Source organism: Chlamydomonas reinhardtii, chromosome 10 (assembly GCF_000002595.2).
Source record: "Chlamydomonas reinhardtii strain CC-503 cw92 mt+ chromosome 10, whole genome shotgun sequence".
In the NCBI taxonomy this organism is placed as follows: Eukaryota; Viridiplantae; Chlorophyta; class Chlorophyceae; order Chlamydomonadales; family Chlamydomonadaceae; genus Chlamydomonas; species Chlamydomonas reinhardtii.
The window spans coordinates 368,569-393,010 of NC_057013.1; the positions used below are offsets into that span (position 1 = coordinate 368,569).

Genomic DNA, 24,442 nt, shown 5'->3' on the forward strand with positions numbered 1-24,442 from the left:
CCACACACATCTCCCCCCCCAACACACACATCACACGCACATCACACACACACATCACACACACGCCCCCCCATCCTCCCACCTGGCCACCTTGCGGCCCAGCCCGCCCACGAAGCCGGCGCTCTCCAGCACCCGCAGCACCAGGTGGTGGTCGCCGTAGTGGATGTTACTGCCCTTGTCCTGGAGGGGCGGGAGGAGGAGGGCGGAGGGCAGGGGGAGGGAGGGGAGGAGGGAGGGAGGGAGGAAGCGGGGGGAGGTCAGTGGGCAAGCATGCAGGTCCATGGAACACGAGTCCACCGGCGTTGGATTTTGGGCCTCACCTGCAGCGCGTGCATTGCCTGGGACTTCCAGGGACTCAACTACCCTCATTCATCTTCATCGTATTCCCTTAACTCCTCCTGCCTCCTCCCTCCTTCCTCATCCCTGCTTCCTCCTTCCTCCTTCCTCCCTCCTCCTCTCCTCCTCCTCTTCTCCTCCCCTCTCCTCCTCCTCCTCCTCCTCCCTCTAGCCCCCCACCGGCCCCCCTGGCACCTGCAGTGCGTTGGCGATGTAGTCCGCGCCCAGCCACCTGTCCTGCAGGTAGGTCTGCACCACACTGGCGGACATGAAGTCCAGGTCCTTGGTCTCGTAGGCCACCTGGTGGGTGCGGGGGGGAGGGGGTGACATGCATGATCATGGGGAGGTGAGGGTGCGTGCGTGTGAGCGCGGGAGTGGGCAGGCGTGCGGAAGGAGAGACGTACGCAACGCACATCAGCAGCATCAGACACAGGGTTGATGGCGTGTGAGTACGTGCGGTACCCTGTTGTTGCCTACAGACAGTCAGCAGCAGCAGCACACGTACACACACACACACACACACACGCACACATGCATGCACACACCTGCAGTGCCGAGTAGTCGTTGAGGCTGCACGTGACGCCACGTGGCGCCAGGACGTCAGCCAGGGTCGCCTGAGGCCCCCCACCCCCACCTCCACCTCCCGCCGCCTCGGCGCCGCCGCCCTCCGCCGCACCTGCCGCTCCGCCGCCGCCCCCTCCGCCGCCTGTGCCCGCCTCCTCCCCCGGCTGCACGTTGAGCTTCTGCAGCAGCTCCACCATGGCCACCGCACACAGCCGCAGCCGCCGCGACAGCGTGCTGAGAGGGGGGAGGAGGAGCAGGGGGAGCAGGGGTCGTGATAAGGAGTATTGAGAAAGAAGAGGAGGAGAAGCATAGTAGCCGCCCACGAAAGGCGATGCGAGTATCATTCATTTGCCAGACAGTGGCTGGGCGTAGGGGCCCTTCCGTGTACGTGGCGCAGCGCACTGGAGCTCCCCGCGGCCCCCGTGTCGCCGCATGACTCGCGTCTCCAGGACATGTACCGCAACCATCTCTAATGTGACGACAACGGCAACAACAGGAACATCAGAAACACACGCACAGTCTCACGTGTACTCGCGCTTCTTGCCGCTGGACACGGCGGCCTGCTCGTCCAGGACCTGTGGGTGTGTGGGCACAGGGGCACGGCACAGGGGTGTTAACGAGCACAAGGAAAACAATACGCGTAGGACAGCACAGGGGTGTGTGTGCATGTGTGTGTGCATGTGTGTGCGTATGTGTGTGCGTATGTATGTGCGTATGTATGTGTGTGTGTGTGTTCGCGCGCGTGTGCGTGTTGCAGCGTGTGCAGGTGCATGGACCGTCCTGATGCGCAACAGCCCCGCCTGCCCACCTGCGCGAACACCATGGCGCAGGCGATGGGGTTGCGCTGGTGCATCAGGTAGGCCGTCATGAAGTGCCGCACGTCCTTATAGCCGCCCGTGGGGAGGGCCTTGCTGTTGTTCAGCAGGAACCTGCGGAACGACACAGCAGGAGACACACACACATACACGACACGTACACGACAGGTTGACAGGGTGGCAGGGTGGCGCCGCCCGTGCGACACGCACTGGAGAGCCGAGCGATTGAACCCCCCACCCAAGCATGAACTTGATGGGGCTTAGCGCTTTGAGGCCCTTCCAGACGCCGCAACCACTCCTAGCCCCTCCACCCCTCTACCTCCCGCCCCCTCTCCGTCACTCCCGGCCCCGCCCTCCCCCCGCTTGCACCTGTCGCCTTGGCCTACGCTGCGCTCGGTTTAGTGTGGGCTGGTACCTACAACCCACCCACCCCCTCACCTCAGCGCCTTGGTGTCCAGCTCCGCGCCCTGCTCCACCAGGTACAGCACCAGCCGCGGCTGCACGTTCAGGTCCGCAGCCACAGACGTCAGCGGCCGACCCGACAGCGTCAGGAAGCTGGGCCGAAGCGCTGAGGCAGGCAGCGGCGCCACCGCGGCACCGCCGGAGCCGCCGCCCGAGCCCTCCTGCTGCTGCTGCTGCTGCTGCTGTAGCGCGGCGGTGACGGCCTTGGCGATGCGCGCCATGACTTTGCCGTACGCCTCACAGGAGCGCTGCAGCGACTCCATGTCGTCATCCAGCACAGCCTGGCCGTGGGCGGGGTGGTGGTGGGGGAGGGGGAGGGGGAGGGGGAGGGAAGGGACGGGGAGTTCACATTACGGCGAGTCACATTGCCATCGGGGTCAGCAGGCTTCAACCCCACACACACACCCGCACCCACATACACACACACGCACACACAGCCCGCCCAGCCCACCTGCACAATCTTCTCCAGGTGCTTGGCCCTCCGCCGCGCGTTGGCCGCCCGCCCCGCCGCCGTGGCGTCCGCCGCCGCCGCGTCCGGCCCCTCGCCCGCGTCCGCGTCCCAGGCCGGCCCGCCCGCCAGCTGCCTGCCGGCCGCGCCCGGCCCGCCCGCCGCCTCCAGCTGCGCCACCTCGTTGGCTGTGAGCGGGCGCCACAGGAAGAGGTAGGTGTAGTCCTCCAGACCCTGTGGGAGGGGGGGTGAGGGGTGGAGGGAGGGAGAGATGACGGAGGGAGAGGTGAGGTGGTAGGGGCGAGGGAGCAGTGATGGTGGTGGCGGTTGGGAGGAAGAGAAGAAGTCTTCATGCTCGCTGGTTCCTGACGGAGGGCCGCCATTGCAGTGTCCATGCTCGCAGCACAGCTGGCAGCCGGCAGCGCCCACACACCGCGGCCACACACGTGTCTGACATCCAACTGCATGCCTACCCCAGCCCCAGCCCCCAGCCCTCAGCCCCCAGTCGCGCACCTGCACGCCCTCGGAGCCGCCGAAGTTGTACACCTGGCGGGTGGGCGGCCCACAGGGCAACACGGGGCAACACAGGGCAGGTCACACGCACAGCAGCATGCAGGCAGCGCCCCGCAGCACTCCACCCTGGACAAACAGTGCCACATGCCCCGCCTGCCGCCATCCCGTCCGCCTCCCTGACTGCAGTCCTGCAGTACTGCAGTCCTGAAGTCCTGCAGTCCTGCAGTCCTGCTGCTGCACCTGTGCCGGATCCTGCTCCTGCTGAGCCTGCGCCTCGCTCCCCGCTCACCTGCCCCGGCACGCACACCTCCTTGTACTCCCACAGGTGCAGCCGCGCGCCCCGGCACGCCGCCAGCTTCTGTGACATCATCGCCAGCAGCTGCAGCGAGGAGGGGCGAGGAGGGAGGGGGAAGGGGTTGTTTGCGTCATGCCATGAATCGCGTCTCCACGCTCCCCTCCCTATCAAGCTTGAAGGTGACACCCCGCCCGCCTCCTCGCGCCCATCTCCACCGCCCGGCGCACGCACCACGATGTGCGGTGACAGCCTCCACTTGACCGCCAGCGAGAACTTGGACTCGGGCACCTTGGAGAAGCCGCTGCGCACCCACAGCGGCACGCGGCCGATGTTGACCAGCAGCAGGGACACGGCGCAGGGCTGGAAGAACGATACCTGCAGAAGGGGCAGGCGGAGAGGGAGGCTTGGGGGAGAGGGGTGCAAGCGTGGAAGGGGGTGGCGGGTGCCGCAGGCCGGGCAGGGGCCGGGGTGTTGCAGGGTGTTGGGGAAAGGTCAGGGTGATGGGGGGGAGGGCGGGAGAAGGGACGGAATGGCTACTGCCCTGACGGCACCTGCCCCTGCAAGCCCGTATGCCGTGTGCTACATGTACCCCTGCCCGTGTTCCCTCCGTTTCGACGTGTGGGAGATGCACACTAACGGCCGCGGGCGCTTGTGCCCTCGTCCCGCGGTTCGCTTCCATTGCCAGCCGGACGCACCTGCAAGTAGTCCGCTTTGTTGGCGGTCCAGTGGTCGTTCACGGCCGTGAACGTGTAGGTCGGGCTGCGTGTAATTTGCTCTGGCAACGGCTGTCCAGGCAACGCAAAGTGTTCGCATTCGTCCCAAAGACGTAGATGCGAAAAGTCCTTTTTGCTTGTGTCAAACACCCATCCTGCATCGACCGTGACTTTGATATCGTTCCGGGCGTCCTTGTGTAGCGTGAGCGACTGAATTCCATACTGCTTCATGCCAGGCGTTGCGCCTTCGCTACCAACAGCCTCGTCCGCCAGGCAAACAATGCTTTGCTCCCGGCCGTTGCTCTCCTCCACCTCGGCGCCATGTTCCAGGGCCTTGACCGCTTCGAGCCGAGACATGCTAACTACTTCTTAACGCGGCGCTTCCATAATGTCACATAGAGTCATGTTCAACATCAGTTCCTAAAAGGCTGAAACGTGAGGCATTAAGTCAAGCCCTTGCGTGGCCCAAAAACCCAACCCATGATCTGTCTTTCCCCAGCTCTCCCGCTCCACCCGACACGGCTGCGGCCTGCCCAATCGCACCGGCGCCCCTCCATTTGCACGTCCGCTTGCTCGTCCACTTCCAATACTGCACATGCCCCTCAGATTGCACAGCCGCTCATATGGTACTCGCTTAACACTTCAGTACCAGTAGAACGCAGGACACAATACGGTGCTAGCCATGTACCGCGGCGGCTGACCATTACTTAACGCCCACGCGCTGTACGCACCTGGACGGCCCCTCCTCCGGCAGCACCCGCCGCCGCCGCCGACGCCGCCTTGCGCGCTTGTGCCCCGCATCCAGTGTGTCGCGGAGCACTCGCGACAGCAGTACCGCACCCACTGCCGCCACTGCCGCCACTGCCGCACCCCCACCCGCACCCGCAACACGCCCACCGCCGCCGCCGCGCCCACCACCTCACCCGCGCCTGGCAGCGCCGCCGCGGGCGTTTCACGGTATTCCAGCGCTTAAACCACACAACCATTTAATCAAATGTGTCCATCTCCATGTGGGATATCATGCACCAGCTCGTGCCCGTGCATGCGTGCACACGGCCAGCAAGTTCATCTAACTCCCCACCCACACGCGTGCGCGTGGACCCTACCTCCCGCCCCAGCCGCCCAGCAGCACCAGCTCCGCCCCCACTGCCCAGTGATCCGAGGGAAAGGTCGCGTTGGGCATGACCGGGCAGCAGGCCGCCGCCGACACCGCCGCACCACATGCCGCAGCAGCGTCCGCCGCCGCCACCACCTTGCCCAAGGCACCGCCCTCCTCCGCTGCCGCATCATCCTCCGTGTCAGTGCCTGGATCCCCCGCACCGCAGCCGCCGCCGCTGCCGTCGCGCCGCTGCCTGCCGCCGGCTCCGTGTTGCCGCTGCTGCTGCATGCCGGCGGCGCGGCTGCCGGCACCCACCGCGCCCACCAGCCCGTCACCCCGCGGGTCCGGCCCGTACCTGCGGTTGGGGTGGCGGCCGGTGGGGAGTGGTCCGGGCGGGGAGGGAGAGCCGGATGGATTGCGGCGCTTGAAGACCGTGCGTGCGTGTGTGTGTGTGTGTGTGTGTTAAAGAGCACAAGGAAAACATTACGCGTAGGACAGTGTATGCGATGCAGAATTACGGCCGCGGATTACCTTCCGAGTATACTTACCACAGCCGACCGACCTGCCGAGCCGAGACCATACTTACCCGAAGCACCTGTTACGCCCATCTACCTAACCTGTGTGTGTGTGTGTGTGTGTGTGTGTGTGTGTGTGTGTGTGTGTGTGTGTGTGTGTGTGTGTGTGTGCGTGCGTGCGTGCGTGTGTGTGGGTTGGGGGATTGCAGGAGGTGAAGAATGCCTGCTGGGCAAGTCGGGCGGTGGAGCTGGGCGCAACCCTCCCTCCCCCAGAGTGCATGTGTACCGCGTTTCCAACCCCCTCTGCAACCCCCTCCCCCCAGAATGCCACCCTCCCTGCGTGTGGACACACGGCCACAACCTCCTGCACAGTCACATCCCCACATGTATGTTGTTCGTCCGCCGCCGCCGCCGCTCACGTGTACGGCAGGTCCAGGGTGCCCGCCACCGCCCAGTGGCCGCCGCGGGACAGCCACAGGTAGTCCAGGCAGCCTTGGGGGCGGCGGGGGGTTGGGGTGGAGGGAGGGAGAGGGAGAGGGAGGTTGTAGATACCAGCCCAAACTAAACCCAACGCAATAATGCAGTAGAGCGAGGGGAAAGGGGGGGGTAGCAGCTGCGGGGCAGGTGCGTGCCACGCGCGGGTCGCGGAGTGCGGGATGCATCGGCGTGGGGCGCTACAACCCCCACCTCAAGCAGCAGGGAGTCGCCCCTGAAGCTCATCAGCTCCACAACCAGTGTCCCATCTATCCTGTGACCCATGCAGTGCCCCACGCAGTGCCCCACGCAGTGCCCCACGCAGTGCCCCACGCAGTGCCTCACCGATGAAGTTGCAGGAGTTGTTGGTGGCGGGCGGCTCGCGGCCGTTGGCGACCATGTGCGCACTGGCCAGCCGCAGACCTGGCAGGCAGGAGGGCAGTAGGGGTAGGGGTAGGTAGGTAGGTGTGCAGTGGGATGAGCAACGACGCGGGTGAGGTGGCTGCAGCAGCCGGGGGCTGGTGAGGCTGCTGGTGTTGTGTGACTTAGAGGTCGGGGCGCGCATACACACACAGAAGCACACACACACATGCACACACACGCACCTGATGTGTGCAGGCGCACGTCTCCCCTGCATGCACGAGGCCACAGGACGTCGTGCGAGTGACACACCGTGAGGGGTCATTGACATGAGTGATCCACGGCATCCACGAGCCAGTCCTTACTGTACTGCACCCGGAGTGCCCATCTCCCCAACTACCCATGCCCCTCACAGCCATACATGTACCCGCACCAAGTGTGTGGCGCGGCGGGCTCGCCGCCCACTCGCTCCCCGCCCTGCGCCCCTCACTCACGGCGCGGCAGCCTGCAGCAGCGCCGGGCAGGCGGGGTGGTGCGGGTGCTCCTCCTCCAGCCGCCCGCCCGACAACAGCTCGTACACGCCGCTCACCAGGCAGCGCCGGCAGCGCTGGCCGCCGCCGCCGCCGCCGCCGCCGCCGCCGCCGTACTGCTCACCACCGCCACCACCACCGCTACCACCACCGCTATCACCACTGCGTGAGCGGGCTGGTGGTGACCGCGGCAGCCCCAGCTCCACCGGCCCTGGGTCGAACACGGCCCAGCGGCTGTTGAGGTCTCCCGCCAACACCAGCGGCACGTCGTCCTGGCGCGTGGTCGGCGGCGGCGGCGGTGATGAGGCGCGTGTTCACCGTGTGTACGGCACATGTACCGTACGTGAGCACGACAGCCGTGAGCGTAATGACGAGGAATGCTCGCCCCGTTCACGCACATGCAAGCTTTACAGCCATGACCTCCTGACACACGCACTAAGCAAGGGTGCTCAGCAGGGATACAGTTGGCCCTCCTGGCGCTAGGTGCCTAGTAGACACGGGCACGCCCCGCCCCGCCCCGCCCCGCCCGCCACGCCCACCTGGGGCTGGGGAGTGCCGCGCTGCTGCCCGTGCGAGTGCCCCCACCGCGGCGCCACACGGCGCAGGAAGTCCGCTGCGGCCTCACACAGCAGCGCCGCCTGAGCCGCCTTCACGTGGGGCAGCCTGCAGGCGAAGCACGCAGCGCATGCAACAGAGCGCGCGCGCAGTTTTAAATGGAGACCCCTCGTACAAACGCTTGCGGCTAACACCTCTGCCTGTGCTCCGCTCGTTTTCGTTTTAATTTGGGCTGGCGTTTACAACCCCACACAGACACACCTGGGGTCCCACCACAGATGTGTCGTCCCGACCGCAAACACACGGCCAGGCGCGTCCGTGCCTCCCCCTCCGCCCCTGCTGCCACTGCCGCCGGCACCTCCGCCACCGCCCTGTTGCGGCTGCGCTGTGCGCTCATCCGCACCGCCGCTGCCGCCACCGCCACCGCCGCCGCCGCAGCCGCCCGCCCCTCCGCCATCCACAACCTCGACCAGCGCCAGGATGGCCCCCACGCCGCGGTTGCTCAGCAGCGACCAGAAGCCGGTGCTACTGCTACTGCTACTGCTACTGCTACTGCCGTTTCCACTTCCGCCGCCATCTCCGCCGCCACCTCCACCGCCACCTCCGCCAGCGGCGGTAGCAGTGGCGGGCCGCCGCGCCGCCAGCTGCTCACAATGTACCTCCAGCAGCCGAAGGGGGCTCCGGACCAGCAGTGCAATCCCATCCAGCTCCCCCACAGGCACTCCACTGCCCCTACCAGCACCGGCACCACCGGAACTGCTGCTTGCGGCGCCGCCGCGGCCGCGGCCGCCACTGCCGCTGCGGCTGCGGCTGCTACTGCCACGGCCACCACCACTGGCGGCGCTGAAGGGGCTGTAGCAGGGGTCCATGCGTGGAGCCGACTCCGTGGGGCCCAGCGGCGTGCTTGCCTGGGGTGGGGTGCAGGACGGGCGTGAATGGTTCCATACTTTGATGGAACATCTGGAATGGCTAAAAGCACTTGCATGAAGCTGGGCTTTGCAGCTATAAGCTCAGACGTGACCGTGGTCGCGGCTCGCCCCTACCAGTAACTGCCGCTACGGCTAGCAAGGGACTACGCCCTGCCATGTGTTGTCGTAATCTGCTGCTGCTCAGTGCATGCGCGCGCTCACCCCTCTGGGCAGGTAGGTGATGGTGTGGCCGTGACGGGCGGCCCAGGGCTGCAGCCACAGCCTGTACACGCTCACATCCACCTCCTGGGGCCGGCACGGCGGCGGGGGGCACAGGGGGCGAGGGGCGCGGGGGCAGGGGGGTGGAGGGGTGGAGGGGTGGAGGGTCGAGGAGGAGAAGGAGGCTTGCTGCCCTCCCAGCCACCCAGATCAACGAGGAACCTTGGAGGCTCCCGCCATTCCAGCACCTTCAACACACGCACACGCACACACACAAACAACCTCCTCGCCTGCAGGCAGATGACGTCAGCGTCGTATCCCCACAGCTCCTGTGATGTGCGTGTGCGCCGTGCATGTGCATGCCGTGTGCCGTGTAAGTGGACACACGCGCGTGTGTTAAAGAGCACAAGGAAAACACAGTGCAAGGACACTGTATGCGATGCAGGCGCGCGTGTGTGTGTGCGTGTGTGTGTGTGTACTGAGTGGCAGCAGCAGCAGCAGCAGCAGCAGCAGCAGCAGCAGCAGCAGCAGCAGCAGCAGCAGCGGCAGCGCTGCATGTGACACAGCCCGCACCGACCCGCAATATGCTCCCACTGACCCGCAGCAGCCTGGGCCCCCGGAACTCCAGGGTGGTATGCTCCCGCGGCATGGCGGCGCCGGCGCGGCTGAGGGCGGGCGGGGCGGCGGGAGCAGGCGGACAGTCAGTCGGCGGCACAGCAGGTAGGGTGGCGGAGGCCGAACGACAGGATTGGAGTGCGTGGCTTGGGTGGTGCATCGGTTACGGTGTCCAGGTGGTGAGGAGCGACATCCAGGGATGGCACGTCAGCGCGGCTCAGGTCCCCGCACATCAATCGCACCGTCACAGGCAACCTTCCGTCCCCCAGTGACCCTCCCCCTTTCGTATGGGGCTCCCCGGCCTCCCGAAACACGCACGCCCACGCCCACGCCCACGCCCACGCCCACGCCCACGCCCACGCCCACACCCACGCCCACGCCCACGCCCACGCCCACGCCCACGCCCATGCCCACGCCCACGCCCACGCCCACGCCCACGCCCACGCCCACGCCCACGCCCATGCCCACGCCCACGCCCACACCCACGCCCACGCCCACGCCCACGCCCACGCCCACGCCCACGCCCACGCCCACGCCCACGCCCACGCCCACGCCCACGCCCACGCCCATGCCCATGCCCACGCCCACGCCCACACCCATACCCACACCCACACCCACACCCACACCCACACCCACACCCACACCCACACCCACACCCACACCCACGCCCACGCCCACGCCCACACCCACGCCCACCTGGTCATGCACGCGGTGTTGCCTAGGATGTTGTACGACACCACACGAACCCGGGGGAGTGCTAGGCGGCAGCCGGCGTCCAGCGAGGACAGTGGTGGGGCTCGCGGCGCCGTGGAGCCTGCTGCTGCTGCTGCTGCTGCTGCCGCCGGGGCTGCTGCTGCCGCCCTGGTCCCCGGGTCCTGCGGCAGCGGTATCCACCTCGGCGGCTGCAGGCCCCCAGGCGGCGAGGCCCGCGGTCCGCCCAGGTGGTCGGGCAGCGGCACCCAGGCGCCCCCGGCCACCGGCACCGCCGCGGCCTCCCACCCATAACCCTGTCCAGCAGCTTCGCATCCACCCTCTGGAACACCCGTCGCCGCCCCACCGCCCCCAGCATTGTCTCCTGCTGCTGACTTTCCGACTGCTGCAGCTGCTGCTACTGCTACTGCCGGTGCCAGTGCCGGTGTAGGCACTGCTACAGGCGCTGCCGGCTCCCACCATGCCAGCGGCACAGGCTCGTGCCCCACAACCACAGCGGCGGGCGAGCAGAAGCCACCGGTGCCGGTGGTAGCCAACAATGCCGCTGCCTCGGCCGCGGCCGGGCCCTCCCCTGTACCGCCGGCTCCAGCAGAGCGGGTGGTGCCGCCACCTGTTGAAGTGGTGTGTTGGGGTGCGAGCACTGCGCCCCAGGTGGCGGCGGCGGCAGCGGCGGCAGTGGTCGCCGCCAGCAGGCGCGGCGGTACCCAGGGGCGCAGCGGTGCGGGGCGAGCAGCCACACCAGCTGCAGCGCCGGGGGTGACCCCGCCCGAGGAATGGAAGGTGGCAGCGGCGGTGGCTGTGGGCGCTGCCGCCCGCAACCCATCCCCACCCGCTGCAACAGCGAGGTCCTGCGGTTGCGTGAAGGCGCCTACGCCAACAGCACTCATCGCACCATTGGACCCCTGCCACCCACCATCATCGCCCGTGTCCTGCCAGCGCAGCCGCTTCCACGGCCGCGACTCGCCTCGGTCCCCGCCGCCGCCGTCCCCCTTGCCGGCTGGTCCGGTTGTCTTAAGCACACCGCCGCCAGGTGGCAGTTGGCCTGGTGTACGGAGGTACGGCGCCGCCGCAACCGCCGCTGCCAGTCTGGCGGGCGCCTGCAGTACATCGTACGGCGCTGGATCCAGAATCGCGCCCGCCTCGCAGCACGCAACCAGCCACCTGTCAGACACCAGGCGCGCGACGTGCGGCCGCCAGATGGATCCAGTAAATCCGACACTGCCGCCGCCGCCACGTTCGCACGTGACAGCAGCAGTCCGCTCCCAGTTGGCGGTAGCAGCGGTGGCTCTATCCGCGGCGGTGGCTGCTACAGCCGCCAGCGACGACAGCGCCGCCGAGTCCAGCGAGCGACGCGATGACGCCGAGCCCGAGTGGCGCTTTGCTGACCTGTCAGCTGCAGGAGCAGCAGCGCTGTGGCTGCTACTGCCAAGGCTGCTACTGCTGGTGGTCGCGGCGCTCCTGCTGACCGAGCACGTCACCTTTCCCGCCTGCTGTGTTTTGCTGCTGCCGCCTTCCCTAGTCGCTGCTACTCCTGCCGCCTCCTCCCTGCTGTCAGCGTCCGGTGCGGCCGCCACCGCAGCAGCTGCATGTTGCTGCCCGCCCCGCGGTGTGGCGGGGCTGCCACGAGCACCGGCGGCTGCAGCTGCTACAGCCCGCCCTCCTGCTGCTTCACCCTGTGGATGAGCCCCGTCATCAGGCCCCGCGGCGACACGCCTCTTGCTGCCGGCGGCCGGCCTGCCAGCAGCCGCCGCGGCAGTGCCACCTCCCCGACGGAGGAGCTGCAGCAGCTGCGCCGCCGCCGCCGAGTGCGCGTCAAAGCGGCAGTAGCTGTCCGCGCCGCCCCCGCCTCCGGCGCCGCTACTGCCGCCGGCACAGCTGGCGGCTCCTACCTCCACGTCCACCACAGCCAGGAAGGTGCCTGGCTCGGGCAGCTGCCCCTGCGCGCGTGTACGGCGGCAATCGGCAATCCAGGGATCGGTGGGGGCAGCGACAGGGCCAGTATATGAGATGCAGTACGGTATTCCCTCTGGATGTAGACAGTGAGCGAGCTGGGCAGCTGGCGTCGAAGGGGCGTGTGTGTGTATAGGTGCGAGAAGCGGCGGAACCCGCGCACACGTACGCCTACGGTACCCACCCGCGTGAGCAGCACGCCCAGGGGAGCCAGCCTGCGGGCCCAGATGGCGTGGCGCGTGCGCAGGCTCCGCAGGCTTGGGTGCAGGAAGACCTGTGGCGACGAGAATTGGCGAGTGGCGAGCGGAAGGGGGTTGGGGCAGGAAGTTTTGCTGGAGGGGAGGGGAGGGGAAGGCGTTGGGGAGGCGAGTGGGATGACCGCGAGCACTGAGCGCCGAGGCAGTCGCATGGGCCGGGCGACAGGTCCATGCTTTTTGTGAACCTCAGCACCAGCTCACGCGCCTTGAGCGGCTGTGGTTGCGTGCTTAGCCCTGCTGCAGGTGCTTGGGCTTTGCTCGCCATGAGGACGCTGCTGTAGCGAGGTAGCGAGTTGCTGTGGGCGCGAGCGGTGTGATTATTTAATAGCCAATCATAGATAAGTGCATGTTCGACTCAAATGCTGAAAAGGCATGCGCTCGCACCGCACGCAGCACGTCATGTGGGCCGACCGATGCCGCACCCCCTGCATCCTCCATTCCCAGGCCGTGGGCTCCAGAGAGACAGTATATGCCTAGTCCACGTAGCCCACAGCACTTCCCGCATCGGTCGCGGCCATGCGCTCAACTGCACAACCCGCAGCGTGTGCCCCTGTGCTGCAGGCCAGCGCCCGCGCGCCCCATCGACCTACTCAAGACCACCTCAGCAGTCAATCCACTCGCCGCATTATGGTACACACCGTGCACAGGCACGATTGTAAGGCTGACAGCCACAATTATCAGGCCCCGCACAGCCTACTTTCACCTGCCATTACACTGCCCAAGCCCGCCCAACTACCTGTCGTGATGTACAAAAGCTCGCATATGCGGCTGCAGTTTTCTCCTTGCAGCGCGACTGTTCCCTTACGGCATTGGTTCAAGGTTACCCCCCCCACAGCCGCCCCATGCACCCCCACCCCCCATGTTGCCGGCAGCTGTGGCAGTGCGGCACACCGCTCAGTGGTCGTCAAGCCTTCACAGCTCCTCACTCACCCGCCTGGGCACCACGTTGATCATCCGCCTGCCAAGCCCCAGCCCCAGTTCCAGCCCCAGCCGCCGCCTCCGCCCCAGCCGCCGCCTCCGCCCCAGCCGCCGCCGCTCCAGCCGCCGCCGCCTCCGCCGCCGCGTCCGCAGCCATACTTCTGGCTAACATCTCAGCCATTTGGCCGTCGAGCCGTGCCAGCCTCTCACGCTCCATCCTGGCGTTTACGTCCGCCTGCACCTTTGCCTTGGCCGTTATCGCCGCAAGCTCCTCCGCCGCCGCCCGCGCCGCCGCTACCGCGCCCACCTGTCCAGCCGCCTCCGCCTGCGCTGCGGTCTCGAGGCGCCTTGCAACCAGCCAATTCACTTGCGCGCGCGAGTACTTCCACACGCCAGGGCGAGTCAGCGCAGTGCTCATGAAGGCCGTCACACCCGCGAACAGCGCCCGCCACTCCATGTCGTCCAGCCCGCCCACCGACGGCTGCTCCGCCCGCGCCCCCTGCCCCTCCTTGCTCTCACGCAGCAATGCCTGCCCTGCGCCGCGACCCTCCTGCCGTTGCCGCAGCCACCAACGCAGTGCCCCGAACGCGTTGCGTGCGCCGTGTGCTGAAGGGCGCAAACCCTCAGCCGCCGGCAGGTGTGGGCCCTGACCCAACCCGTGTGAGGCCAGCAGCTGCGCCAGCCAGTCCGCTGCCGCCAGGTTGCCGGCGGCCGCCGCGGACCACACCGTGTTGCGCTGCTGGATGCCGTTAAGCAGGCTCTCCATGTCCTGTGCGTGCGGGCATGCGAACACTGTGAGCCTGACGCAGCCAAGCCGGCGTGCAAACGGGCTCAGTAATAACAAGCGCGGCGAATAATAGCAACCACGTACGGCGTGGGCGCGGCCCCGACTGACCTACTCTGGGCCCTTGCGCGTCCGACCCGGCCTACACCCAACATGCAATACGGTAACACGCCACAGCTGCCCCCCCACCTGGACTTCCGGACGCTCTGCGCCCGCCCTCTGCAGTGCCGCCACCGCCCACTCCAGCGCCTCCACACTGCCGTACTTCGCCACCGCCTCCAGGTCGATGGGCGCGCCGTGCCGCTCATGCAGGTGCCGCAGGGTGTCCAGGTCCGCGCCCTGGTCCGCCAAGTGCTGGAACACCGCTGCCCGGTCGGCGGCCGGGGGCTGCAGCGGCTGCGCGAGGAGCCACCCCACTGCCGCCGCGTGGCCGGCCCGAGCCGCCACCATGACATCGTCCCCCGAGAACACGCAGCCCCAAGCGTGCAGCACGGAGAGTATCGGCACGTGCCCAGCCGCCACAGCTGCACTCGCTATCTGTTCACGCGCTGGCACACCCTCGCTCTGCTCTGCCAGCAAACACGTGAGCGCGGCGACATCGCCTGCGATGGCGGCGCGCATCGCCAGTGTAAGCAGCGGTGGCAGCGGCACGTTGCGTGCGCGCAGGGCTTGCAGCCGCTGCAGCCAGTCCGGCAGCCGGCCGGCAGCGTGGCAGAGCACGATGTAATCACTCATAACGTATGCATGTGCGAAAGGGCGCTCGGTCAGCGGCTCGTATGCCTCCTGCTGCAGGACCCAGTCCAGCTTCTGCTCCCAGTCGGCCGTGTTGCTGACGGCGGCGGCCACCACCAGCGACCTCTTGGCGCATACGCTGGGAAGCATAGCAGACTCCAGTCCGCACAGGTGGTTGTAAACACGCTGCAGGACCTCCAGCGTGCAGCCCTTTGCCACCCTCTCGAGCTCGGCGCAGCACAACGCCCCCGCGGTGACGGGCTCCAGGCGCGGCAGCAGCTGGTCCAGCAGCTGCACGTGCCCGCCCGCAGCGGCCGCACCCGCCAGGTACTGCACGGCTTTCCTGTCGGCCAGTTTCAACGGCGGCTTCGACATGTACATGGTGACAAACCTTAGCGCCTGCTGCTCCTCCTGCGGCTGTGCCTGCTGCCGCGCCTGCTCCTCCTCCTCTTGCAGCCAGGCAAGGATGTGCGCGTGGCCGCCGCGGCAGGCGGCGACCGCCGTTGCGACCTCATCTGGCGCCTGCTCACTCCTCAACTGATCATCCAGAAGCTGCTGTGGAGGTTCGAGCAGAAGCTGGTCCCGCCGAGCTTCGCGCAGCCAGCGCAGCACCTCCAGGTGGCCGGCCTCCGCCGCGACATCCTCCAGGCGCGCCATGCTTTCGCAGCCCTCCCGAATCAGCAGCGTCTCGCATGCAGACACGCTGCCGCCGAGCACAGCAGCCATGGCCACCTTAGACGTCAGACTGCAGCCGCACTGCGCCAGCGCAGCCTCCAGGCTCGCGGCACAGCCCGAGTTCGCGGCCAGGCACAGCAGCCGGCGCCGCTGTCGCAGGCTGAGGGTGCGCCAGGGCTGCGGCCGACCCCAGTGAGCTACGAACAAAGCCGAAGGCCATGACTGCACAGCTACATGCACAGGATGATCGCTAGCCCACGAAGGCGCTGGAGTGAGCGGCTGCGAGAGTTGGACGAGTCGGTACTCCTTCAGGCACTGCGCTGTCTCATGGTTCAGCTGCTTCAGGCTAGTTATGACCTCGTTGGGATGCAGATAGCTAGCTATTTGCTGGATGAGGCCCGCGGTCAAGCGCGACAACCCGCAGTCCTCACCAGCTGCCGCCTTCTCCGAGGAGGGGACTGACATTGACCAGATCTTATTATCTCTGTGTGATCGGGCGAAGAACTAAAAGAACTGCCAATTGAGTTTGGACAAATTGGGGCGCTTTGCATTGATTGGTGTACAAGCTCGTGCTTGTAAATTGGTCCAAACGATCCAGGAAGCTCAAGGCCCGCGAAAAAGGTGCTTTGCAATACACACCAAAGCCGCAATCGGCAGTCCCAGTCCCAGAGTCTGCGTCCCCTCCATTGGTCACTGTTCCTGCGTGAGTGCCCAATCCCCCCGAATGGCCAAAACTTAACGTTGGCTATCCCCTTTTAGTTGGCTTATCAAATAGCACTTCAAATTATTCATCCTAGTGAGTTTGGGAGCGAGGTGACGACTTCCAGAGTCTTTGGGTCGCAAGGCTCTGGGTCGCGCGAGCTGCGAGGCGGGAATTCATGCGATCGTCGATATCCAATGTCAACGCACCAAACAAGTATTCACGCGGCAGTAGTTAACTCTTCGTCGCAAGTATAGCACCGTCACCCTGCCAACTATGCCTGACAACCGAACCCAACCTTCCCGCCGTGCGATGCCAAGCAAACGTAGAATAGCACGTGAATCGCATAGAGACTTAGCGAGGTGATGGAGGGGGAGCTGGAGGGCGCTAAGGGACGAGGATGTGGGGAGGGCGGTACACCCAAGTGGGCACCCCTGCAAGTGGGGTACCACACCCTACGCAGAGCCCAATCTTGACGTCCAACTTGGCGGGACCCCAGGGCCTATTGCCCGAAGCCAGAGCACCTGACGCCAAAAGTAATGACTTATCGTGATGGCGTTTCGCGTCAAAGGCGTTTCGCGTCAAAAAGCAGGGCGTGGGAGATTAGGGCTCCACGGACGCACGTTGAAGCTGTGCGAGATGCAGTGACTACGCAAAGGCAGGGCGGGGCAGACAGCAGCTAAGAAGCAAGTGTATGGGGATGGTGGACGCATGGGGCCATGGGGATGCAGGGAGTCAGGGACCTGTGACGCGAAATGCTTGGACAGTGGACACACACACCAACTGTTCACCGGAGACGAGGAGAAGCTGCTGTCGATCGGACAGACCAGGCTGGCTTTCACGCTGCATCTAACATTGGCTGCTTTCTGTTCTGCGGGATTCAAAGGTATGGTTCTTTCCAGGGAGCTATGGTTCTTTCCAGCTCTGGGGTGGCGCCGGGCAGGGGTCTCTGGGCAGGGTTGGAGGCCGGTCGGGGCGTGGGGTCAAGAAATCACGATGTGAGCTAAGCATAGAGGCAGACAGCCCTTGTGACGTTGGTGACTGTCCTGCTTTCCGTTCTGTGAAATTCAAAGGTATCAAGGAGCTATGGCTCTTGCCAGCTCTGGGGTGGCGCCGGGCAGGGGTCTCTGGGCAGGGTTGGAGGCCGGTCGGGGCTTCCTCCTGGCCGCCACCACCGCCGCCGGGGATTCGTAGGACGATCGGGGGGATTCACAGGACGGTCGGGGGGATGGCGGGCTGGATGATCGGCACCTGCAGCCATGCGAAGGTTGACGGGGATGGTGGTGGGCTGCCCGGTCGTGTGCTGCCCGGGTTCCGCTGCGCATGCCGCCCTGCAGCCGTGCACCTACTTCACGATACTCGGCTCTCAAACCCAGATATGAGCGCGCGCCAACTGAGCTGTGCCGCCCAGGGGCACCCTCCCCTGGTGCCGCCCTGCTAAACTCAGGTTGGGGTGCGTGGCAACTGAAATGTGAAGCGCAGGGGAGGGTGCAGCGGCACACCCTGGCGCCAACCAAGATGCCACCCGGCGGCAACCAAGATGCCCGACCAGACCCACTCCCCAACCTTCCTATTCACCTATTGCATGCGCGGGCGGGCGGCTAACGCCTGCCCGCCATGTATTAACGCGCAGTCCCAAGCTGGCCTGGCGCGAAGGATTGGGGGCCTGGCGCGCAGGATTGGGGGCCTGGTTGTGGGTGCGCCGGAACGGACCCTCCCCTGGTCACTTACGATGACTGTAGTGACTGCGCTAGTGTCACAAGAGGGCAGGCACCGAGCATAATAGTGAGCATGCAGTCGCCAAACTGCCATCCATTGGACCCGCTCCTGTCTCCCGTTATGTTATTGGGTGGGCTAGCCGGCTAGGTACTGCTACACTAGGCTACATCCAGGCGCACGAGGTGACCCGGAGGCGCAAAGGCAAGACAGCTTGGGACAGCTCTGGCGACGTTTGCAGGGACCACGCGCCCCCTAACCCCTGCCCACGCCGGCCAGGAAGTGCAAGACTGGACCTGACGCAAGCTCACGAGTTGCAGCCCCAACACGGTGAGATTGAAGGGGGCATTGTACACCTTGGAACGCAGCGGCATAGTGCGGTGGGCGCACGGGGCTCGCGTGCTGGGTGAGTCAAGTTCTGGGTGAGTCAAGTTCCTTTTGCTTTTTTGACAGCTGTGGTAAAGAATAGCGACGCGATATACTGTGTCTTGCGCCCGGCGAACTCGGACTTGCCGAATTGATGTTGCCGGGCGCGAGCCCACGACAATATGACTTACTTTTAGAGTTAAGTCATTGTTGTAAAGTGCATGAGACAAGGTGATACATAAGGAACGCGTGAAATTTGCGACTTGGGACTCACGCAGGAACAGTGACCAGCGGCCCAATCCCCCAGAGTCTGGATCCACGTCTCGATTGACAGACGGTCTGAACAAACAACTGCACCACAACATAATGCACAAGCTGCAAGGAGACAGAGATATGATGTCGTGATGATGCCATAGTATTGCAGGCACGAAGGACGCGGTCGCCCTCCACTTCCACTCCCGTCCTCCGCTCCTTTGCTCCTAGCCATAATGGCGTCCCTATTGTGAGCTCCGACCTGCGCACACTATGTGCCTCGCCCATCGCAAGCCATACAAACTCAAGTAGGCCCGTCAACACCACTTGCCATGTGATCGAAACCAAACGCTACACATAGCGCAAGTCAATATACTTTTGTGGTAGTATACAATACACCCTGCATTTCCGCTAAATCATCGCTATGCTTGCTCACAAGCAAGCGAGCCCTCGCCACCGTGGCGAGACGCGCTGCTCTCGTCGACATGCTGCTTTCCGACCAGCTCGCGTATTGAAGGCGCATCGTGACCAAGGGTATGGCACTCCAAAACTCCTTTCAGTCTTTGACCCATCTCTCGCTTGCACACCACACGATGCACCTTCGCCAAGCAGCTCTATCGCAACAGATTTCCACATACATACTTGCTGCACTACAGGCCACTTGATCAACAGCGTCGCGAGGACAGCGAGGGGCCCAGCTCGTCGGGTTCAGGGCAACAGCATGGGTGGTGGAAGCAGGTGGGCGCCTGGCAGAGGGAGCGCCGCAGTTGCTCCTGTTCCGTGGGTTATCCAGGCCCCCTATTTCCCCCTCACTCCACACACACCTTTCACCAGCACCTGACGCCTACATCATGCCCATCTCCCACGCACGCAGCTGGGTGCTGTGGGCTGCAGTGCCGCTACTGCGGCGGCGTTGACTCTGGGTGGTATGCTTGCACCCGAGGATCTGGGCGGGCGGGCCGCGGGGCCGCTGGGTGGGCCGCAGGCGGCTCAGGCGGTGACGTCGGAGCAGCTGCTGTTCTTGGAGGTGCGGCGCGGATGAGGGCGGGAGGGAGATGGGAGGGATGGGAGGGAGGGGGAAGGGGCGGGGGGGGGGGGAAGAGGCGCGGTGAAGCCGAGGGAGGGGAGAGGGGGCCACTGAGCTCAAGATCGGGGGGGGGGGGGCAAAGGTGGCAGAGGGGCAAAGGTGGCAGACGTGTGTGAAGTGATTGGGTTGCATGCGACTCCATGCATCGCTGCGGTGCACAGTTGTCCGGATCGGTACGCAAGCGGGTGGAGTTGGGATGGCGGGACAGGGAACACTCTGGAGCGGGCGGCTCAGACCACACACATAACCCGTGTCGCACCAGTTGTGGTCGCGCCATTGCGGACCCGTGCTCCCCGGCACGACGCGCATTTCCCCTCGCTCCCACTCGCCCCTCCTCTCGCCCCAACCTGCGGCCCCTCCCACCCACACCCACACATGCACAGGCCTGGCGCGCCGTGGACCGGGCGTATGTGGACAAGGGGTTCAACGGCCAGTCCTGGTTCAGGGTGGGTGGGGGGTCTGTGGGCGGTAGTGGCTGGTAGTGGTTGAAGTGGGTGGTAGTGGTGAGCGGGACTGGGGCGGGCAGGGCGGCTGCGGGTTCGTCAACTCGTCCAAGGCGCGAGCGAGCGAGCACCCGATACACGGGGCCCCTGCGGGCAGTGGCGGACATGTGTGGACAGCTGCTGCCGTATGCCGCAGCCTCGTACGCTGCCGAGCGCGGTGCTGTAGGCCTTATTCCTGTTCATGACAAGCAGTGCGCCACATCCACATCGCTAACCCACCCAGGTCCGCGAGGCCTACCTGAAGAAGGAGCCCATGGAGGACCGCGACCAGACCTACGCCGCCATCCGCAAGCTGCTGGCCTCGCTGGATGACCCCTTCACACGGTGGGGGGCCGGGGGGGGGGCGGGGCGGCGCAAGCAAAGGGTGTGTGTGTAGATACCAGCCCAAACTAAATCGAATCCATTGCACAAGAGCGAAGAGGAGAGCGTGGCCTATGCTTTGACTATGGGGGCGGGCAGTCACAAGCATGAAGGTCGTGTGGCCGTCCAGGAAGGGCGGGTTGATGATATTTGCACTGTGCCACACGTTTGCATGTTCGACGTCCAGTGGGGGGCAGGGGGGGGGCCAGGGTCCACTGCTGTCCACCACTCCACCCTCCCTGTGCCGTAGCGTCCGGAATGGTGAAAGTCCTACTTCACTGCTTCACTCGACGTCTTTGCAATCTGCGCCGGGACTCGCCACACGCTTGCATACAGGTTCCTGGAGCCTGCGCGGCTGGCCCGGCTGCGCGGCGACACCGAGAAGAGCGAGGTGACGGGCATCGGCGTGGAGGTGTCGTTCACGGAGGAGGCGGGAGGGCCCAGCCAGAGCGTGCTCAAGGTGGGGCCGGTGATGGGGAGGGTGAGTGCGGGGGGCAGGGAGGGCTGTGGTAGGTGTGTTGGAATAGGGCGGGCAGTGCAGCGGGTGGGGCTGGCGAGGGTCGGCGTGTGTGTGTATGGGGGGGAAGGGCGGTAGCGAGCTGGCATGCGGGTGATGGGGCGTCAGCGTTGGCGTTGGCGCAGCGCTGGGCTCGCGCATCACCCATGCGCCGAAGTAGGCCGTGGCTGGCATCACCCATACACACACAAGCGCATCTTTACCATGCCTCCCTCCCTCTCGTCGGCTCTCCGCCCCTCCTGCCCGGGCTCCCCACCGACCCGCCCAGGTGGTGGCGCCCACGGAGGGCGGCCCCAGCGAGCGCGCGGGCGTGCGACCCGGCGACGTGATTGCGGCGGTGGACGGCAAGTCCACCCGCGGCATATCGCTGTACGAGGCGTCGGACCTGCTGCAGGTGGGGGTTGGGAGGGAGGGAGGGCCGTGCGTGTGTGTGTGTGTGGGGGGGGGTTGGGTGGGTGGGTGGGTGGGTGTGCATGGTGTGTGGCGGTGGTGGTGGGACTGAAGGCGATGGGGGAAGGGGCGGGCGAGGGATCCCGATGGGACTACCGGGCAAATCAAGGTGGGGCCGGGGCTAGAGGGCAAGGAAGAGGGCGTCGGGGTTGCAAGGCTATGCAAGGGCTTGAGGGCAACTGCTTGGCGCTACACATACACGCACCTGGGCGGGCTTGAGCTGCAGGCATTATTGCGGGCGGCCCGGCCGCTGCCGCACCCGCCATTGCGGTGCCCTCTGGCCCCTCACTGCCCCCCCCTAACTACACCCCCACTGCCATGTGGTTGCGTCTCCACTCAAAACCCACACACATGTGTGCAGGGGCCAGCCGGCAGCAGCCTGACGCTGACGCTGCAGACGCCCGGCAAGGACGGAAAGCTGGGGGCGCCGCGGGAGGTGCAGCTGGTCAGGTGCGTGCAGCGCGCGTTTGTGCGCGTTCGTGTCGGATGGGGAAATCCAGGGCCCACACCCTTAATTACATTGCAAAGCGCCGACTGCTTTGCACGTGCGGCGCACTCTGCGCGCATGGCGTGAACCGTCTCCCCTGCAACCCACACGCCCGCACACGCCCACACCCCCGCAGGGAGAAGGTGGTGTTCAGGCCGGTGTCGTACGCCACGTGCTCGGGCGTCAGCCCCTCCTCCGGGGTGGGCGCCGGCAAGGAGGGCGGCGGCAAGGTGAGGATGGGAGGAGGGGCGGTGGTTATGGCGCTTTCACCACCGTCTGTCGCAATCCGGGCAGGGGTGGAACTGGTCGCCAGGGTGGTCAAAACAACAGCCTGGAATGCTGTGTGTGCTTAAGGTGTCCGTCCTCCCGCACCCCCACCCCCTGTCGACTCCATCCATGCTTGTATGCAGGTGGAGTACATCCGCGTCACCACCTTCAACAACAGCACCGTGGACGGAGTGGTGGCAGCCATGAAGGAGGGCAAGGTGGGTAAGGGAGGAGAGGGAGATGGGTCGGGTGGGCGTGCGGGGGACTGGCGTTCAGCTGACAGCGGGCGGGGGATGGTGTTGTATTTTGTCCCATGCAAAAGCGTGCCTTGCGCCACCCGGGCCGCTGCAGGTGCTCAGCGCAACCTCTTCCCGGGGGCTGTGTCCTTTGCATGTTCTTGCCCACGCTCGCGCACCCAACACACACAGGCGGCGGGTGTGGACGGCCTCATCCTAGACATGCGAAACAACGGCGGCGGCTCATTCCCAGCCGGCGTGCAGGTGGGTGCATGGCGCGCATATGGGGTCATATGGGGTCACCTGTTAGGAGTAGAGCTACACAAACAAAGCTAACTCGGCCTCGAGTCTAGTCTAGCAGCCCTGCAATTCCGCAAACCTTGCCGGCCCCTAACCCCAGTCCCCTCCAGCCGCCACAAACCCCCCTCCCCAGTCGCCGCAAAACCCCTCCTCAACCGCCCCCCGCCCTTACACGGTTACCCCCCCCCCCCCCTCAACCCAGGTGGCCAAGCTGCTGCTGCCTGGCGGCGACATCGTGCTGATCTCGGACTCCAACGGCGTGCGCGACATCTACTCGGCCGACAAGTCCCTCAACCTGGACACAACCACCCCGCTGTCGGTGTGGGTCAACAAGGGCACCGGCAGCGCGTCAGAGGTGAGAGGGCGGCGGTGGCTGTGTGTTGGGTTCTTGTTTGGGGGCTTGGGGCCCGCGAATTCACTTGGTCAGCGCAGGGATTCAGCAAGGGCCGGGGGGCATCCCGCTTTGTTCGCGCTTTGGCCTCCAACAAAGACTGCAATCCTTTCACCATACTCACCTTGCCGCCCGCCCCGCGCCTCGTGCCCCTCCCTTTTCGCCCCGCCTTGCTGCCTCAGGTGTTGGCTGGCGCGCTCAAGGACAACGGGCGCGGCACCATTGTGGGCGAGACCACCTTCGGCAAGGGCCTTATTCAGACCGTGGTGAACCTCAGTGATGGCAGCGGACTGGCAGTCACTGTCGCAAAGTACCAGACGCCATCGGGTGAGGCGGGGCTGCGCGGGGGTTGGAGCTGTTGATGGAGGTTCACAGGGGGCCTGATGAGGGGCTGGGGCTTAGAGGGGAGCTGGGTGGCCTGTTGCTTGTCCGGACGCATCAGGCGGCCGATGGGTGCACGTGTGAATGGCGGCGGCTCAGGAGGTGCGCCCCCATTCCCCCTCTGCCACTGGTAGGGGCCGCCGCTAACACACCTAATAAATCATGAATGTAACCCCCCCCACACACACACACACAGGCCTGGACATCAACAAGATTGGCATCACCCCCGACATCCGCATCAGCCCCGAGTCCCTGGCGGTGGGCGGGGATGCCGTGTGCCGCCAGTTGGCTGAGCCCGCGGCGCCCCGCATCTTCGGGTAGCTCCCGAGGAATGGCAGCTAGGTGACGTGCCGTGTCCGTCGTGGCCGGTGGGGTGGGCGGCTGACCGCGAAGTCTGGACTGGGACTGGGCCTGAGGGTGGGGACTTGCTAAAATTGTGGCGGCATGGGTGGCCGCTGCACATGGCGCTGTTTGTGGTGTGTGTGCGGAGGAAGGGCGGCTGCGGCCAAGTAATCAAGTAATGGGATGACAAGGAGAAGGAGGGGCTTGGCACTGCGGAGAGCTTGTGAAGTGGTGAACATGCAATGCAGCCAGCGCTTGGGCCGCAGGCGGGTCCGGCAGCACCCCCTGCTGGCAGCCGCGGTCCGTTCTCCTGGTGTGGAGCCCGTGGAAGGAGGCGGTGAGGCGGGTGGAGCGTGCGCGGCCCGATAGTCCAGCACCTGTGCCCGTGCAGGGCACGCGGCGGTGGCGCGGTGCCGGAGGGTGGAAATCTCATGTTAATTGGAAGGTGTGCGAGCCGGGTTGAGTACAGTGCTGCTGGTGGTGGGGGGGTGGGGTGGAGATTGTGCCACTGTCCCGATGCCGTTGTTGGGAGCAGGAGTTGAACCGGCTCCATCCTGTTGAACCGCCGCAATTTATACTCGGCACATAAATTCTGCTTTGGAGTTGCGCCCTGTTGACTATCATGACCGAGACCGAAGG

General features: G+C 65.7%; 4 protein-coding genes across 5 annotated transcripts in view; 1 reads left to right on the forward strand and 3 right to left on the reverse strand.

The window, feature by feature from the left end:
* Positions 1-4,555, reverse strand: part of CHLRE_10g420500v5 (uncharacterized protein) — a 12,562-nt gene extending 8,007 nt beyond the window's left edge. Inside the window, exons 1-11 of the mRNA XM_043066458.1 lie at positions 4,129-4,555; positions 3,665-3,808; positions 3,428-3,517; positions 3,139-3,171; positions 2,629-2,859; positions 2,154-2,458; positions 1,709-1,829; positions 1,426-1,475; positions 882-1,134; positions 532-636; positions 83-180 (exon numbers count right to left, since the gene is read on the reverse strand). Coding sequence (XP_042919855.1) covers positions 83-180; positions 532-636; positions 882-1,134; positions 1,426-1,475; positions 1,709-1,829; positions 2,154-2,458; positions 2,629-2,859; positions 3,139-3,171; positions 3,428-3,517; positions 3,665-3,808; positions 4,129-4,503 — 1,805 coding nt within the window. The 5' untranslated portion in view covers positions 4,504-4,555. The remainder of the gene's footprint in view (positions 1-82; positions 181-531; positions 637-881; positions 1,135-1,425; positions 1,476-1,708; positions 1,830-2,153; positions 2,459-2,628; positions 2,860-3,138; positions 3,172-3,427; positions 3,518-3,664; positions 3,809-4,128) is intronic.
* Positions 4,556-4,629: 74 nt separating this feature from the next.
* CHLRE_10g420512v5 (uncharacterized protein) lies at positions 4,630-12,665 on the reverse strand. Of its 2 annotated transcripts, XM_043066459.1 has the most exons (14): positions 12,545-12,665; positions 12,267-12,356; positions 10,118-12,069; positions 9,405-9,471; positions 9,097-9,135; positions 8,810-8,893; positions 7,941-8,587; positions 7,664-7,787; positions 7,089-7,396; positions 6,840-6,865; positions 6,580-6,657; positions 6,180-6,252; positions 5,848-5,862; positions 4,630-5,600 (listed from the first exon to the last, which is right to left on the reverse strand). In XM_043066459.1, exons 1-14 carry the CDS (start codon positions 12,602-12,604, stop codon positions 5,249-5,251), a joined length of 3,915 nt encoding a protein of 1,304 aa, XP_042919857.1. In that variant the 5' UTR covers positions 12,605-12,665; the 3' UTR covers positions 4,630-5,248. The 2 variants fall into 2 exon arrangements, with proteins under 2 accessions (XP_042919857.1, XP_042919856.1); XM_043066460.1 differs by lacking the exon at positions 5,848-5,862.
* A 74-nt stretch (positions 12,666-12,739) lies between these two features.
* On the reverse strand, positions 12,740-16,365 carry CHLRE_10g420537v5 (uncharacterized protein). Its single transcript, XM_043066461.1, has 2 exons — positions 14,231-16,365; positions 12,740-14,026 (listed from the first exon to the last, which is right to left on the reverse strand). The coding sequence occupies exons 1-2, from the start codon at positions 15,911-15,913 to the stop codon at positions 13,262-13,264; spliced, it is 2,448 nt and encodes an 815-aa protein (XP_042919858.1). The 5' UTR covers positions 15,914-16,365; the 3' UTR covers positions 12,740-13,261.
* Positions 16,366-18,454: 2,089 nt separating this feature from the next.
* Positions 18,455-24,436, forward strand: CHLRE_10g420550v5 (uncharacterized protein). Its single transcript, XM_043066462.1, has 14 exons — positions 18,455-19,016; positions 19,139-19,220; positions 19,357-19,509; positions 19,953-20,015; positions 20,296-20,396; positions 20,769-20,892; positions 21,218-21,343; positions 21,761-21,849; positions 22,023-22,116; positions 22,297-22,371; positions 22,582-22,653; positions 22,892-23,044; positions 23,263-23,407; positions 23,658-24,436. The coding sequence occupies exons 1-14, from the start codon at positions 18,907-18,909 to the stop codon at positions 23,780-23,782; spliced, it is 1,512 nt and encodes a 503-aa protein (XP_042919859.1). The 5' UTR covers positions 18,455-18,906; the 3' UTR covers positions 23,783-24,436.
* Positions 24,437-24,442: the final 6 nt, after the last annotated feature.